Below are 14,455 nucleotides of genomic sequence, written 5' to 3'. Positions count from 1 at the left end.
TGTTCCACGTCACCCCTCTACAATTGAAGAGGGGTTGAAACACAGACAGGAAAAGACACACACAGATAGAGGCACAGAAACAGTCGCACTCACTCACACATAGCGAGATAGAGACACTGACAGACAGAGACAGGCACAGAGATGGAGACGGTGAGTGGAGACTGAGTGGAGATTACCAGCTCCCCTTCCTCGTTCCTCACATAAATCACTGAAAGGTCGAAGCGGCTCCCTCACTAATAAAACTTAACCCAATGTATTTACCCCCTCAAATAAATTATTGAACCAAGCCCGCAGTGAAATTTATAACCTGCCTAGAATATATCCCCCTCCTCTATTTAAAGAGGAGCGCTATCTCAAGTCTTGTTATATCCATGGTCCCACTCTGGATGTGTTTGTCTTAAACGCCCCAAACCATTTCGTTCCCATCAGGCGAGCCCTCCCGAAAAGTTCAGCCGTGCCCGCGGTCTCTCTGCTCACACATTTATTTTGAAGCAACGATGCCGGCTCCCTCGGGGTACCCTCCTGACCGGCGTTCAAGGGAGAATCTGAGACCCACATTGAGAGCGGATCTCTGCAAAGGGCAAATTAGAGATTGCTGCAACTTTAAACATGGACCAAGAGCTGTCCATCCTTATGGATCCTCGTCAACATTTCAACTTGCATCATTGTAACTGGAAACTGGGTTAAATTTCAGTCATTATTCTGAATGATTGATTATTTTTCAGTAACATTATTGCTCTGAAACTGATTCCAATTGGGGCGTGTATCCCACAGCACTCTCCCACAGAGATACATACCCTCACACACCCTCCCCACATACAGACACACCCCCTCCCCACAGATACCTCCCCTCCCCCCCACCCCCCCATTCAGACACACACATACCCCCCTCACACTCACACACTCCACACACAGGCACACCCTCCCCACATACAGACACACACCCTCCCCACAGACACAGACCCCCCCTACAGGCACACACATTCCCCCCCCCCCCTCACACTCCCCCCACACACAAACACACACGCTCCCCCACTCTTCCACACCCTCCCCACACACAGGCACATACACTCCCCAGTCACACTCACTCACTCCACACACACTCTCACACACCGTCCTCACACGCACACACCCTCCCCATACACACTTACACACACCCTCCCCACACACACTTACACACCCTCCTCACTTACACACACCCTCCCCACACATACTTACACACACCCTCCTCACACTTACACACACCCCCACACACACTTACACACATCCTCCTCACACCCTCCCCCCCCCCCCCACACCCTCCTCTCACACACACACACACACACACTATCCCACAGACACACATGCTCACACAGACGCTCGCATACATTCACACATACACAAACTCTTACACACTCAAATACTCATTCTCACACGCTTACATACTCACAAACGCTCACACACCCAAGATTTAAATCATCAGGTAAATGTTATTTATGTGATGTAAGTGATGCGGGGCCAGGCAGGGTAGAGGGCGAGCAGATGTGGCCTGTCTTTGGGCATGTGTTTTGTCGGTTTGAATGCGTGTGTTCGCCCCTTTGGTCGCTGCCACACGTCCGGCTCCTCCTCCCTCGGCCCCGACACGCGTCGCCTCTTTGTGAGGCTCCAGCGGGGGGGCCGGATCTCTGCCAACTGGACCCGTCCATCAGTCATCAGCAACTCAGGGCAACCACACACTTCGGCACAGAGAGAGGGAGGGGAAAGAAGGAGGCTGATGTCTGCGAGGGAGCACACGCACAAAACAAAACAAAAAACAGCCCCCCCCCCCCCCCAAGCCGTGCCCCGGGCTTTGTGAATGAAATTAACCTCTGTCCATTTCAACATGAACCCAAACAATAGAGGCTGGGACCGCGTTGCCGCTGCGCTGCATCCTCGAAGGAAGTCACCTCAATCCTTCAGCTGTTAAAGAGCCAAACTCACCCGACTAACGTGTGTGTGTGTGGGGGGGGGGGGGGGGGCAACAACATTTGGTGTGTTGTGCAAGAAGGTGGATGTTGAACTCCGCTCAGAGTAGTTGTGGAGGGAGGACTGTCACATATATACACCTTAATGAGCTGTGATTTTTAACCCCCTCCCCACTTTGTCTCAGTCATTCTCACGGGCCACCCCCCTGTTTAGTGGGCAACCCGCCTCGGACCCTGCCAAAAGAGGGTGTGGAGAGAAAGGTTGGCGCCTCTTTCGTTCCACTGAAAGGGAAGCAAGTTTATGTTCTGAGGTGTGCCCCCACCCGACCCGCCCCCCCCCCACAACCCCCTGCTCACCCATAAGGAGATCGCACTTTCAATCTGTGAGAGCATTTCATTGCCATCAGCACTCTGAAGCAGCCTCCTTTTTACACTTCAGCATATCGGAATCGTTAACCTGTGCTCACAATGGCTCCTATTTTGTTTGGCCAAATGAAACACATTTAATAATCCTCCACTCAGCCAAGCGCTCCTGCCAAAGAAAGAAGAAGAAAAAAATACTGGGGAGGGAGGGAGGGAGGGAGGAGCGATGCATAAAATATGTGGAGATGTGTCTCTTTTGTTGTGCTAAATAATTGAGTGCGCGGTGCGCGTGTGTCTCCCGGGTTGTTTTGGCTGGCCCCAGTCTGTTGACACGAATGGCTTTTATCTCGCCTCCTGAGCGGGAGATTGGAGAGCACGCGAGCAGCACGCCCAGGACTGGCCTATTGTGCGGCACATTAGCATAAAGCTGCTGGACAAATTAAGATAATTACACAGCAAATCCCAATCTTGCAGGGATTTGTGCTGTGTGTGCTGTGTGGGGGGGGGGGGGGGGGGGGGGGGGGGGGGGAGAGCAAAAAAAATAAAACCTTACTTCTTCAGGGACGAGAGGTGACATTGTCGACTTTCATGTCCACTGAATCTGATTAAATCCTGAAAATAATCAGCTCCCCCCACCACCTGAATTTAATAAAAGTGAGATGGATGCAGATGAAATAATCACGAATTGTCTCGTTTCATTTGGGATGTAGACACTTTTAAACCTCGATGTTGATGTTTGACTTGACGTGTTCTTGTCGTGAAAGTAGCGCCCAGTCAAATAAATCCCCCTTTTTCTGGTTTCTCCCCATTGTCCTTTGCCACTTTATAAGCGTTAGGTACAATTTCTCACTGGACATCAAACTCCTTGAGTCAGGTGGCCACACGAGGAAGCGCCATTCTTACAGGGAGCAAGTCCTTAAAAAAAATATTAGTCGATTTTAAAATTCTAACGAATTGCATACTTTCAGCGACAATGCAGCGATCTTAAGTTCAGGAAATCTCCCGCTCGATCTCCTGTTTTCCCTGGTTGGGGACCCGATGTCAAAGTACAAAATGTTCCCTCGGGGGTGGTTCATGAATATTTGATTTGATTAAAATATTAGGTAAGATATCAAATCTCTGGATCTTGGGTGAACCCTTTGCAACTTGAACAGCGTATACATTACAATGCTCATATCAGGTACAAAGGATTGGGAGCGCCAACAGTCAAAATTCAGTTAAGCAGTTAAAATATGATAGATTTGAGAATGAAATCGGATGAGATACCCCGGCGTTTGTAATTTATACCTTTCAATTCCCACTCCGGTTTTCAAATAAACTTTTGAATCAGAGTTTATTCCCTCTTCCATATCCAGGATTATGGGTTAATACTTGTTGATCGGATTCACTCTGAAATTGAACAATACTTGAACCCAAACTCTCTACGCTGCGTCTCCGGAATACACCCGCATTCTCCAGACCACCATAAGGGTTTAAAAAAATCTTTCCGTTAGGAAGGGGATTGTGATTTACTCCAGGGTTTATTATTAGCCGGGGACTTTTGCTAAATGCCCTGCTTGGTGTGTGAGGCGGCTCCATTGCACACATGGGCTAATTTACATACAGCTGCAGGTTGCTATGTGGCTTAAGGCTCCTTGCTAAAGTACACACCCGGACTTGCCTGATCAGAGAGCTAGCCGTGTGCAGACAACCCAGCCACAGAGAGAGATAAAAATCGGCTTGAAGGGCCACACACCGACTCCAGCAGCAAGATTTACATCTGCCGGAGACCCTTACACATTCATCACCCGTGTCATTGCCGAAGTGTGTTAGCGTGTGCGATTGTAATATATACACACACAGTTTTGGTCTAATACACGTGCACACATACCTCACACTTGAAAGCGAAACGTTATTTTGTTGGGAATGTTATTTATTTGGCCTTAATGATATTCTGGACGATATGCGTGTGAGGCTGTGGTTGTCCAGGATGGAACTCCACCCGGAGTCCGGGCTGTGGTGTCAGGCCACTGGAATGCGGAGCAGGCTGTGGTATTTGGCAGGTAATGCCGTAGGGCCACCGAAAGGGCAGTGCCAACCCACCCTGCCCTGCCCCAGGAAAAGCAGAACATTTTAAAACAGGACAATTTCCCAAACTGGCAAATGTTACTAACGCCGGACACTCTTCCCCCACCCACTCAACTCCCCCGACCTGTTAATAAAACTTCATGTGCCACCTTTAATGAATCTTCCATCTCCTAACCGTTTCAGCTTTAATAAATTAATGCCATTGATTTGAAGTCCAGGGGGCGTCCGCACAAATATTGTTAGGACCCCCCCCCCCCCCCCTGTCAGTGAAACGTGGAGCCGGTCCTGCCGCTTGGAATTGCAGAGATGGGAAACATGTCACTGACGGTATAGTAAATGGCCAGTGGAAAATAAAGGATTGGATCCGTAAATAATGACTGCCCCTGGGTATTTCTATGTTTCTATAATATTTGTACGTGCACTGCGGTTTTTAAAAAATCAATGGTGCTTAACGTAAGGAAGGCAGTGGGTTAGCACTGCTGCCTCACGACGCCGAGGTCCCAAGTTCGATTCCGGCTCTGGGTCACTGTCGGTGTGGAGTTTGCACATTCTCCCCCATGTCTGCGTGGGTTTCATCCCCACAACCCAAAGATGTGCAGGTTAGATGGATTGGCCACGCTAAATTGCCCCTTAATTGGAAAAATTAATTGGGTACTCTAAATTTATTTTTAAAAACGTGAGGAAGCTGAAAGGGTTCGGGTGTAGTCTGTGAACAAATTGAATTGTTGGGTGACTTTTTATTCCTTGTAACGGTTTCACTAACCAGCAGTACTATGGAGCCGCGGATCTGTTCCAGGATGAACTTTCCAACATACCCTCTCGTTCAATTTCAGGCAGAAATTTCAGCAGCGCTGGGCTGACCAAAGAACAGGTCCATAATTTGTTGTGTTTGCTTGGGTTCCTTGTCAGGGATGTTGGACTGTTGCAACTTTACAACTGGACTGTCAGTGAATGCTGGCGTTTGGGGCAAACGTTACAGAATGACGCACGCTTTTCATTCCAGAGGGAGAAAAAAAATCACATTGTTTTCTTTATTACATTTGTTTCACAAAAAAGCTACACTCGGGTAAATATTTCAAAGGAAACAATGTTGGAGGGAACTTGATTTGCCCGTCAGCCGATTATAGTGCGCCATCTTCTGGGTAACTGCAGCAATCGCGCGTGACTACGTGATTGGACATCATTCATTTATAATCAGGATATGCTTTCTGGTTTAGCAAGATATTTTTTTTTTAAGTGCAGCCCTCTCCCACTTGTTGATGTCTAAACAATACCAGGCCATGCGAACATGGGGAGGTGGTAACGGTTGTAGCTCAGGTAGTTCAGCTGGCTTCTTTCTATCAACCTCTGGTAACCGTCCTTTCGAAATTGCTCTTCCAAAAATGTCTTTGTATTCCCCGGTACCAGGAACTCCCCTTCTGCTATCTGACGAATCAGCTCTTCGATAGGCTCAGCGACATTCGCCTTTGAGCAAAGAGAAAAGAAAATTGACCATCGTGCTCAAGGAACGCCGAGTGCAAATGTCCAACACCGCTACTGTGCTTATTCGAAGGGAAAACATGGTAATAAGCCCTACAGATATTATTCCTAAAGCCCCATTTCCAGATTTACTGGATGAAAATTTTCCTCAAAAAAAATCCAAAATTCAAGTTAAACCCTTAAGGAGGGAACCCACAGATTCTTTTTTTTTGCTAAACACATTTTATTCAAACTTGTATCAAAGTAAGTTACAGCAAATAAACATCCCGGGAAACATTCTCCCCAACAATCAACTATAAAGTTTGTATAGATTTTTCTCCTTTTTCACCCCCCTACCCATCACCCCCCCCCCCCCCCTCCCCATCACCCACACCCCTGCGACAAATAGCTCCTCAAACATGGTCACAAACATCCCCCGCCTTTTCTCAAACTCCCCTGCTGAGCCCCTTAACTCATACTTTATCTTCTTTAACCGCAGGAAGTCATACAGGTCACCCAACCAAGCTGCTACCCTCAGTGGAGATGCCGACCGCCACTCCAGCAAAATTTGTCACCGTGCAATCAGAGTGGCGAAGGCCAATACATCGGCCTTCCTCCTCTCCATGAGCTCCGGCTTTTCTGAAACCTCAAATATCGCCACCCAAGGGTCCGGGTCCACTCCCACCTCCACTCTCCTGGCTAAGACCACAAACACTCCCACCCAGAATCTGCCCAATTTTGCACAACCCCAAAACATGTGTGCATGATTCGCTGGCCCCCGCCCACACCTCTCACACTCATCTGCTACCCCCTGAAAGAACCCACTCATTCTCGCCCGAGTCATATGCACCCTGTGCACCACCTTGAACTCTATCAGGCTCATCCTTGCACAAAACAAGGTCCCATTTACCCTTCGCAGTGCCTCACTCCATACTCCCCAATTGATCTCCATTCCCAACTCCGCTTCCCATTTCTCCTTGATCTTCACCACCCGCTCGCCTCCCTGCTCCCCCAGCCACTTATATATATCCCCAGTTCTTCCCTCCCCTTCCCCATCCGGAAGCAGCAGTCGCTCCAGCAGGGTGTATCCCGGCAATCTACGGAACCCCTTCCAGACCTTTCGTGCAAAGTCCCTAACCTGTAGATACCTGAACTCATTACCCCTCGGCAGCTCTACCCTCTCCCTTAGCACCTCCAGACTGGCGAACCCTTCCTCCAAATACAAATCCTTCCTCCAAATACAAATCCCTCACCTTGACCAGCCCCACTTCCCTCCACCTCTTGTATACACTATCCAGCCCCCCCCCCCCCCCCCCCCCCCGTCTCAAACCCATGATTCTCGCACAGCGGCGTTAGCACCGACATCCCTTCCACCCTAAAATGCCTCCTCAGATGATTCCATACCTTCACCGTGGACTGCACCACTTGGCTCTCTGAATACCTACTCGGAGCCATTGGCAATGCTGCCGTCACCATAGCCCTCAAACTAGACCCCTTACAAGATTCCTCCTCCATCCTAACCCACTCTACCCCTTCACCTTGTCCACATTCGCCGCCCAATAATAATGAAGCAAGTTTGGCAACGCTGGGAACTGACAGATTGATATAGGACACCCCAAAGTCGTATGCACACGGATATACGCCACAAATAGCAAATGAAAGGAATAACTCATGTTGATTGAGGAATAAATATTGGCCAGGATTCACACTCTCATCTCCGGATGGTGCCTGGACTGCATTTATACACAGCTGAACAGGCAAAGGACATGGAGCCTTGGCCTCCAGAGAGAGAAAACGTACATTTCCATTGTACCTTCCATGCCCTCGGAATGTTCCAAAACATTATCTCAGCCCGAATATGGCATCTACAACATTGCTATGATGCTGCTTCACTATTACACTGAATTGTTAGCCAGAATTATGTGCTCCTGGTCTTTGAACACATAGCCTTCTGGTTTAGCAGTGAGTGCAATCACTTTTATTTGATAATGCTCCTTGTAATGAGCTGATGTGAGGCCAGGGATAAGAGTTTTATGGTTTTAGTGGTGCTATTTAAATGCAGGTTGCTGTGGTTGATCCACTGAGACAAACTGATAATGTCCCATCAACCCAAAACCTTCACCTTCAATACAGATCAATTGGTGGCACAATGGCTCAATCACCTCTTACCATAAGTGCAGGAAATGCCCCTTTGGAATAAACAGATGCCCTTCATTTATTTTCAGGGAAAGTTTGAATAATTTTGGATACCACGTCTAGCACGTCAAGCAACATTATAACAAAAACAACTTGTATTTGTAAATTGTCATTACTGTAGCAGTGCCATCCCAAGGCACTTCACACAAGCATTATCGGACAATATTTGATAATAAGCTACATAAAGAAATATTAGGACAGGTGACCAGACTTAGTCAAAGAAGTAGGTTTTACTGAGTAGCTTAATGCAGGAGCGATGTAAAGAGTGGACAGGTTTAGAAAGGGAATTCCATAGATTAGGGCCTTGCCAACCGAAGACATGATGCCAATGACAGAACGGTGGAAATCCAGGGATGTGCAAGTGGCCAGAACTGGAGGAATGCAAATACCTAAGAGGCTTTTAAGGCTGGAGAAGTCTATAATAATAATAATAATATTAATTTTCACATGTAGCCACCTAAAATGGCTGATTCCCGATTAGAATGGTCAAACCCCGATCTAAAATGGCGAATGGAAGAGGCTGATGGGAAAATCAGCCAACAGGACTCAAACGGACAGCTGCAGGTAAAACAGTGTATTCGCCTCTGGGGAAGTCAGCCCAGACCGATACCTGCAGCCATCAACATCACAACAACCCAGCCATCTGCATATTAAGCAGCCATCCCCGGGAACAATGGCTACAAATTAGCAATTGAAAGCCGACCCAGACCTTTCGGCGCCAGCAGGGGCTGACACAAAGGAAGGTAAATGACCACCCCCCGATCAAGGAATCGCCCCATTATTGGAGCATATCGAACCAAGTGATTGGGACCCAGCCCGATCACTTGGAACCAGGTACGAGGTCCGCCCCGAGAGGCGGGAAGCCCCTGGGGACTATAAGAATAGGGGCCAAGTTCACCTCGGCCCTTCTCTTCCTGCTCGCAACCTTCGAGACCCTTCGACAAAGAAAACCGTAAGTGTTACTCCAGCGATCGCTACCAGATAGGCGCTCCTGACTATCGACTTGTACCAGCCTTTGAATCCCGCAGGCTCAGAACCAATTCAAAAGACCATTCGTTTCCCTGACCTGGTGGGCCATTTCCAAAGTTAAGTATTGGCCTTTAGTGGTAGGTAGTAGTCTAGAAGTAGGATTATTGTATAAGTATTAAATGCTGTATATAATAAATGAGCGTTGATTTAACTCTTACTAAGCGGTGTGTTGCATTATTAAACATTATTTGGACTTGAACCACGTGGCGGTATCAGAAAGATACCTGACGACTCATGAGCAAAGGTGACAGAATAAGAATAAAGTAAAGTAAGGCTAAAACGAGCAACACACAAGTAGGCTTACATTAACACGGCAATCAAGTTACTGTGAAAAGCCCCTAGTCACCATATTCCAGCACTTGTTCGGGTACACAGAGGGGGAATTCAGAATATGCAATTCACCTAACAGCACGTCTTTTGAGACTTGTGGGAGGAAATCGGAGCACCTGGAGGAAACCTACGCAGACACAGGGAGAACGTGCAGACTCCACAGAGACAGTGATCCAAGCCAGGAATTGGGGCCCTGGAACTGTGAAGCAACCTGTGGAGCTACTCACTGCTACCGTGCAGTGGATAGGGAGGAGAAAGACCATGGAGGGACTTATGTACAGGGATGAGAATTTTTAAATCATGGCTATGCCGTGCTGGGAGCCAATGCAGCATTAATGAGAACTGGGGTGATCAGTGAATAAGACAGGGAATAGCAACTATTACAGGAAATTCCTTGGTTACGACAACAGATAGAAGTAGAACCAGGTGAGCGCTGGCACATGCAGCTAGACAACTGAGGAAGGTTGGATGGCCTTCTGTGTTAAAAGGCTGCAGGCAGATTGAGAAGAATGAGGAGGAATAGTTCACCATGCTTATAGAACTTTAACAAAAATTGTCTTCTTCCTTTACAAACTGGCTAGCATTACAACATCATGCAATGACTATGCAGGTAAACAGGTGATTTATAACTACAGCAATATTTGGCATAGAATATTAAAAGCTGCAAAAAACCATAATATCAAGCAAGCAAAATGCAAGGCTTCTTTTCTCTCAGAGACTAAGAAGAGGGCTGAGTACTTCCTATAATGCATTTGAATACAAGGGTCATGTCCCTTAACCAAACAGGTCCCGTAAGAAGTCAGACAATCAGTAGTATTTTATAACAACTATTAGTACTATCTTAGTTAATTAAGAGGATAACCTTTAATGATAATGGTTTGTCATACTGCATTCAAATATATTTTGGGATAATGTGACACTCCATCATCTGATCACTTACTACTCTGAAGCAAATTCATTATCTATGTAGGTCAGGGAAGAGAAAGATGAACCTCCTACACTGTCATTGAGGATACAAATTTATCCTCTGTTTACAATTTTAATATATTTTTGTATGTGAAGCTGTATTGAGACAACATATAATAATCGCTTATTGTCACAAGTAGGCAATTGAAATGAAGTTGCTGTGAAAAGCCCCTAGTCGCCACAATCCGGCGCCTGTTCGGGGAGGCCGGTGCGGGAATTGAACCCGCGCTGCTGGCCTTGTTCTGCATTACAAGCCAGCTGATTAGCCCACTGTGCTAAACCAGCCCCATGTTATCTTCTCAACAGTTCTAATTAAGTGCATTACAAAAGGTTAGCAACTTTAATTTTTACTGTGTGCCAAATCTCCATGAAAATATACTATGCAAAGCAGAGAATGCTGGAAATACTCAATAGGCGAGGCAGCATCTGCGGTGGGTGACCTGAAGCTTTAACAATGGCTCAGATTTTGTGGTCAGTGACAAAGAAATGATGCTTGTCACTTGACCTCGAAGGAAGCCACTCACAAAGACCTAACATTCTCTGTGGCATACATCTCACTTTTCCTGATGTTAAGAACAAAGAACAAAAAACAGTACAACACAGGAACAGGCCCTTCGGCCCTCCAATTTACACCGATGATGGTACCTGCCTAAACTAAAACTGTATGCACTTACGGAGTCTATAATCTTCCATTCTCACCTTAACTCTTATATTTGTCTAGATGCTCCTTAAATGCCGCTATCCTACCTGCTCCCACCATCTCCACAGGCAGCGCGTTCCATACATTTACCAGCCTCTGTGCAAATAACTTGCCTCGCACATCTGTTCTAAACTTTTCCCCATGCATTTTAAACCTATGTCACCTAGTACTTGACTCTCCTACCCTAGGAAAGAGCCACTCATAATCTTGTAGACCTCTTATCAGATCGCCTCTCAACCTCGTTCCAGTGAGAACAGACCGAGTTTATCTGACCTCTCCTCATGCCCTCCATACCAGGCAACATCCTAGTAAACCGCTCACGTCGCCTCTCCAAAGCATCCACATCCTTCTGGTAGTGTGGGGACCAGAATTGTGCACAATCTTCCAAATGAGGCCTAACTAAGATCCTGTCCAACTGCAACATGACCTGCCAATTTTTATATTCAATGCCTCGACCAATGAAGGCCAACATGCCGTATGCCTTCTTGACCACCTTATCCACATGCGTTGCCACTTTCAGTGATCGTTGGACATGCATGCCCAGATCTCTCTGCCTGTCAATACTCCTAAGACTTCTACATTTACTGTGTAATTCCTACATGCATTGGACCTTTCAAAGTGCATTACCTCACACTTGTCCGGATTAAACTCCATCTGCCATTTCTCCACCCAAGACTCCAACCAGTTTATAAGTTGCTGTATCCTCTGACAATCTTCTTCACTATCCGGAACTCTACCAATTTTTGTGTCTTCTGCGAACTTACTCATCAGACCAGCTACATTTTCTTCCAAATCATTTATATACACTATGAACAACAAAGGTCCCAGAACTGATCCCTGTGGAACACCGCTAGTCACAGCCTTCCATTCAGAAAAGCATCCTCCTACTGCTACCCTCTGTCTTCTGTGCCCAAGCCAGTTCTCTATCCAATTTGCCAGCTCTCCTCTGATCCCATGTGACTTCACCTTTTGTACCAGCCTACCATGAGGTACCTTGTCAAAGACTTTACTGAAGACCATGTATACAACATCGACTACCTTTCCCTCATCTATCATCTTTGTCACTTCCTCGAAAAACTCAATCAAATTAGTGAGGCACTCCTCCCCTTCATAAAACCATGCTGTCCATCACTAATAAGTCCATTTGTTTCCAAATGTGAGTAAATCCTGTCTCTAAGAATCTTTTCCAATAATTTCCCTACCACTGACGTAAGGCTCACCAGCCTATAATTTCCTGGATTATCCCTGCTGCTTTTCTTAAACAATGGAACAACATTGGCTACTCTCCAGTCCTCTGGAACTTCACCGGTAGCCAATGAGGATACAAAGAGTACTGTCAAGGACCCAGCAATTTCCTCCCTTGCGTCTCTCAATATTCTGGGATAGATCAAATCAGGTCCTGGGGATTGATCTACTTTAATCCTTTTTAAGTTACCCATCACCTCCTCTTTATTAATATCAACTTGACTCAGAATATCTACACACTCTACCCTATACTCCTCATCCACCAAGTCCTTCTCTTTGGTGAATACTGAGGCAAAGTAATAATTTAGTATCTCACCCATTTCCTCTGGTTCCATACATAGATTCCCTCCAATATCCTTGACTGGACCAACCATTTCTCTGGCTACCCTCTTGCTCTTTATATATGTATAAAACGCTTTTGGATTTTGCTTAATCCTAACGACAGTCCTAAATGCCAACAACATTTTATGACCCATTTTAGCCTTCCTTTTTTAAAAAAAAATATATTTTATTGAAATTTTTTTTCCAAACAACAATTTTTCCCTCTTACAAAGCAAACAAAACAATAACAAAGGAGATTTTTAACGATACACAAGTAACAAAACCCCATTATCTATTGACCTAAACTAAACTAAAGCCCCCTCCCCCCCCCCCTCCCCCTGGGTTGCTGCTGCTGGTCATCTGTCTTCCCTCTAACGTTCCCCTAGGTAGTCGAGAAATGGCTGCCACCGCCTGGTGAACCCTTGAGCCGATCCTCTCAGGGCAAACTTTATCTGCTCCAGTTTAATAAACCCCGCCATATCGTTTACCCAGCCTCCAGTCCGGGGGGGTTTCGCCTCCTTCCACATGAGTAGGATCCTGCGCCGGGCTACTAGGGACGCAAAGGCCACGACATCAGCCTCTTTCGCCTCCTGCACTCCCGGCTCTTCCGCAACTCCAAATAGAGCTAACCCCCAGCCTGGTTTTACCCGGGCCTTCACCACCTGCGAAATCACTCCCGTCACTCCCTTCCAATACCCTTCCAGTGCCGGGCACGCCCAAAACATATGTGCGTGGTTTGCCGGTCTCCCGCCACACCTCCCACATTTGTCCTCCACTCCAAAGAACCTGCTCAATCTTGCCCCCGTTATGTGTGCTCTATGTAGCACCTTAAATTGAATCAGGCTAAGCCTGGCGCATGAGGAAGAGGAATTTACCCTGCTTAGGGCATCAGCCCACATATCCTCCTCTATCTCCTCCCCTAGTTCTTCTTCCCACTTTCTTTTTAGTTCGCCCACCGACTCCTCCCCCTCTTCCCTCATCTCTCTATAAATCTCTGTCACCTTGCCCTCTCCGACCCACACTCCTGAAAGCACCCTGTCCTGTATCCCCTGTGTCGGGAGCAACGGAAATTCCCTCACCTGTTGTCTAGTAAACGCCCTCACCTGCATATATCGCAAAAAATTTCCCCGGGGCAACTTATACTTTTCCTCCAATGCTCCCAAGCTCGCAAAAGTCCCATCTATAAATAAATCTCCCACCTTCCTAATTCCCAACTGGTACCAGCTCTGAAATCCTCCATCCATTCTTCCTGGGGCGAACCTATGGTTGTTCCTGTTGCCGCCACCACCGGGTTCGTGGTAAACTTTTTAGGTGAGAACGGTAGCGGCGCCGTCACCAGCGCCTCTAAACTCGTCCCTAAACTCGTCCCTTTACAGGACTTTCTCTCCAGTCTTTTCCACGCCGCTCCCTCACCCTCCATCATCCATCTACGTATCATTGCCAGATTGGCGGCCCAATAGTAATCACCCAAGTTCGGTAGTGCCAGTCCTCCTCTGTCACTACTACACTGAAGGAACCCCCTCCTTACTCTCAGAACTTTCCCTGCCCACACGAAGCTCGTGATGCTCCTATCTATTTTATTAAAAAAGGTCTTGGTGATTAGTATAGGGAGACATTGAAATACAAATAAGAACCTCGGGAGGACCATCATCTTAATTGCTTGCACCCTGCCCACCAGCGATAGAGGCTGCATGTCCCACCTCTTGAAGTCCTCCTCCATTTGTTCTACCAGCCGTGTCAGATTAAGTCTGTGCAAGGTTCCCCAGCTCCTAGCGATCTGAATCCCCAGGTATCGGAAGTTTCTTTCCACTTTCCTTAGCGGTAAGCCTTCTATCTC

At 47.0% G+C, this 14,455-nt stretch overlaps 1 protein-coding gene across 2 annotated transcripts in view; it reads right to left on the bottom strand.

The window, feature by feature from the left end:
- Positions 1–5,378: 5,378 nt before the first annotated feature.
- Positions 5,379–14,455, bottom strand: part of cfap61 (cilia and flagella associated protein 61) — a 584,187-nt gene continuing 575,110 nt past the window's right edge. For both annotated transcript variants that reach the window (XM_072505562.1, XM_072505571.1), the window contains one exon: positions 5,379–5,837. In XM_072505562.1, the coding sequence (XP_072361663.1) occupies positions 5,637–5,837 (201 nt within the window). In that variant the 3' untranslated portion in view covers positions 5,379–5,636. The remainder of the gene's footprint in view (positions 5,838–14,455) is intronic.

Source organism: Scyliorhinus torazame, chromosome 1 (assembly GCF_047496885.1).
Source record: "Scyliorhinus torazame isolate Kashiwa2021f chromosome 1, sScyTor2.1, whole genome shotgun sequence".
NCBI lineage: Eukaryota > Metazoa > Chordata > Chondrichthyes > Carcharhiniformes > Scyliorhinidae > Scyliorhinus > Scyliorhinus torazame.
This window is presented reverse-complemented; position numbering and strand designations above follow the sequence as displayed.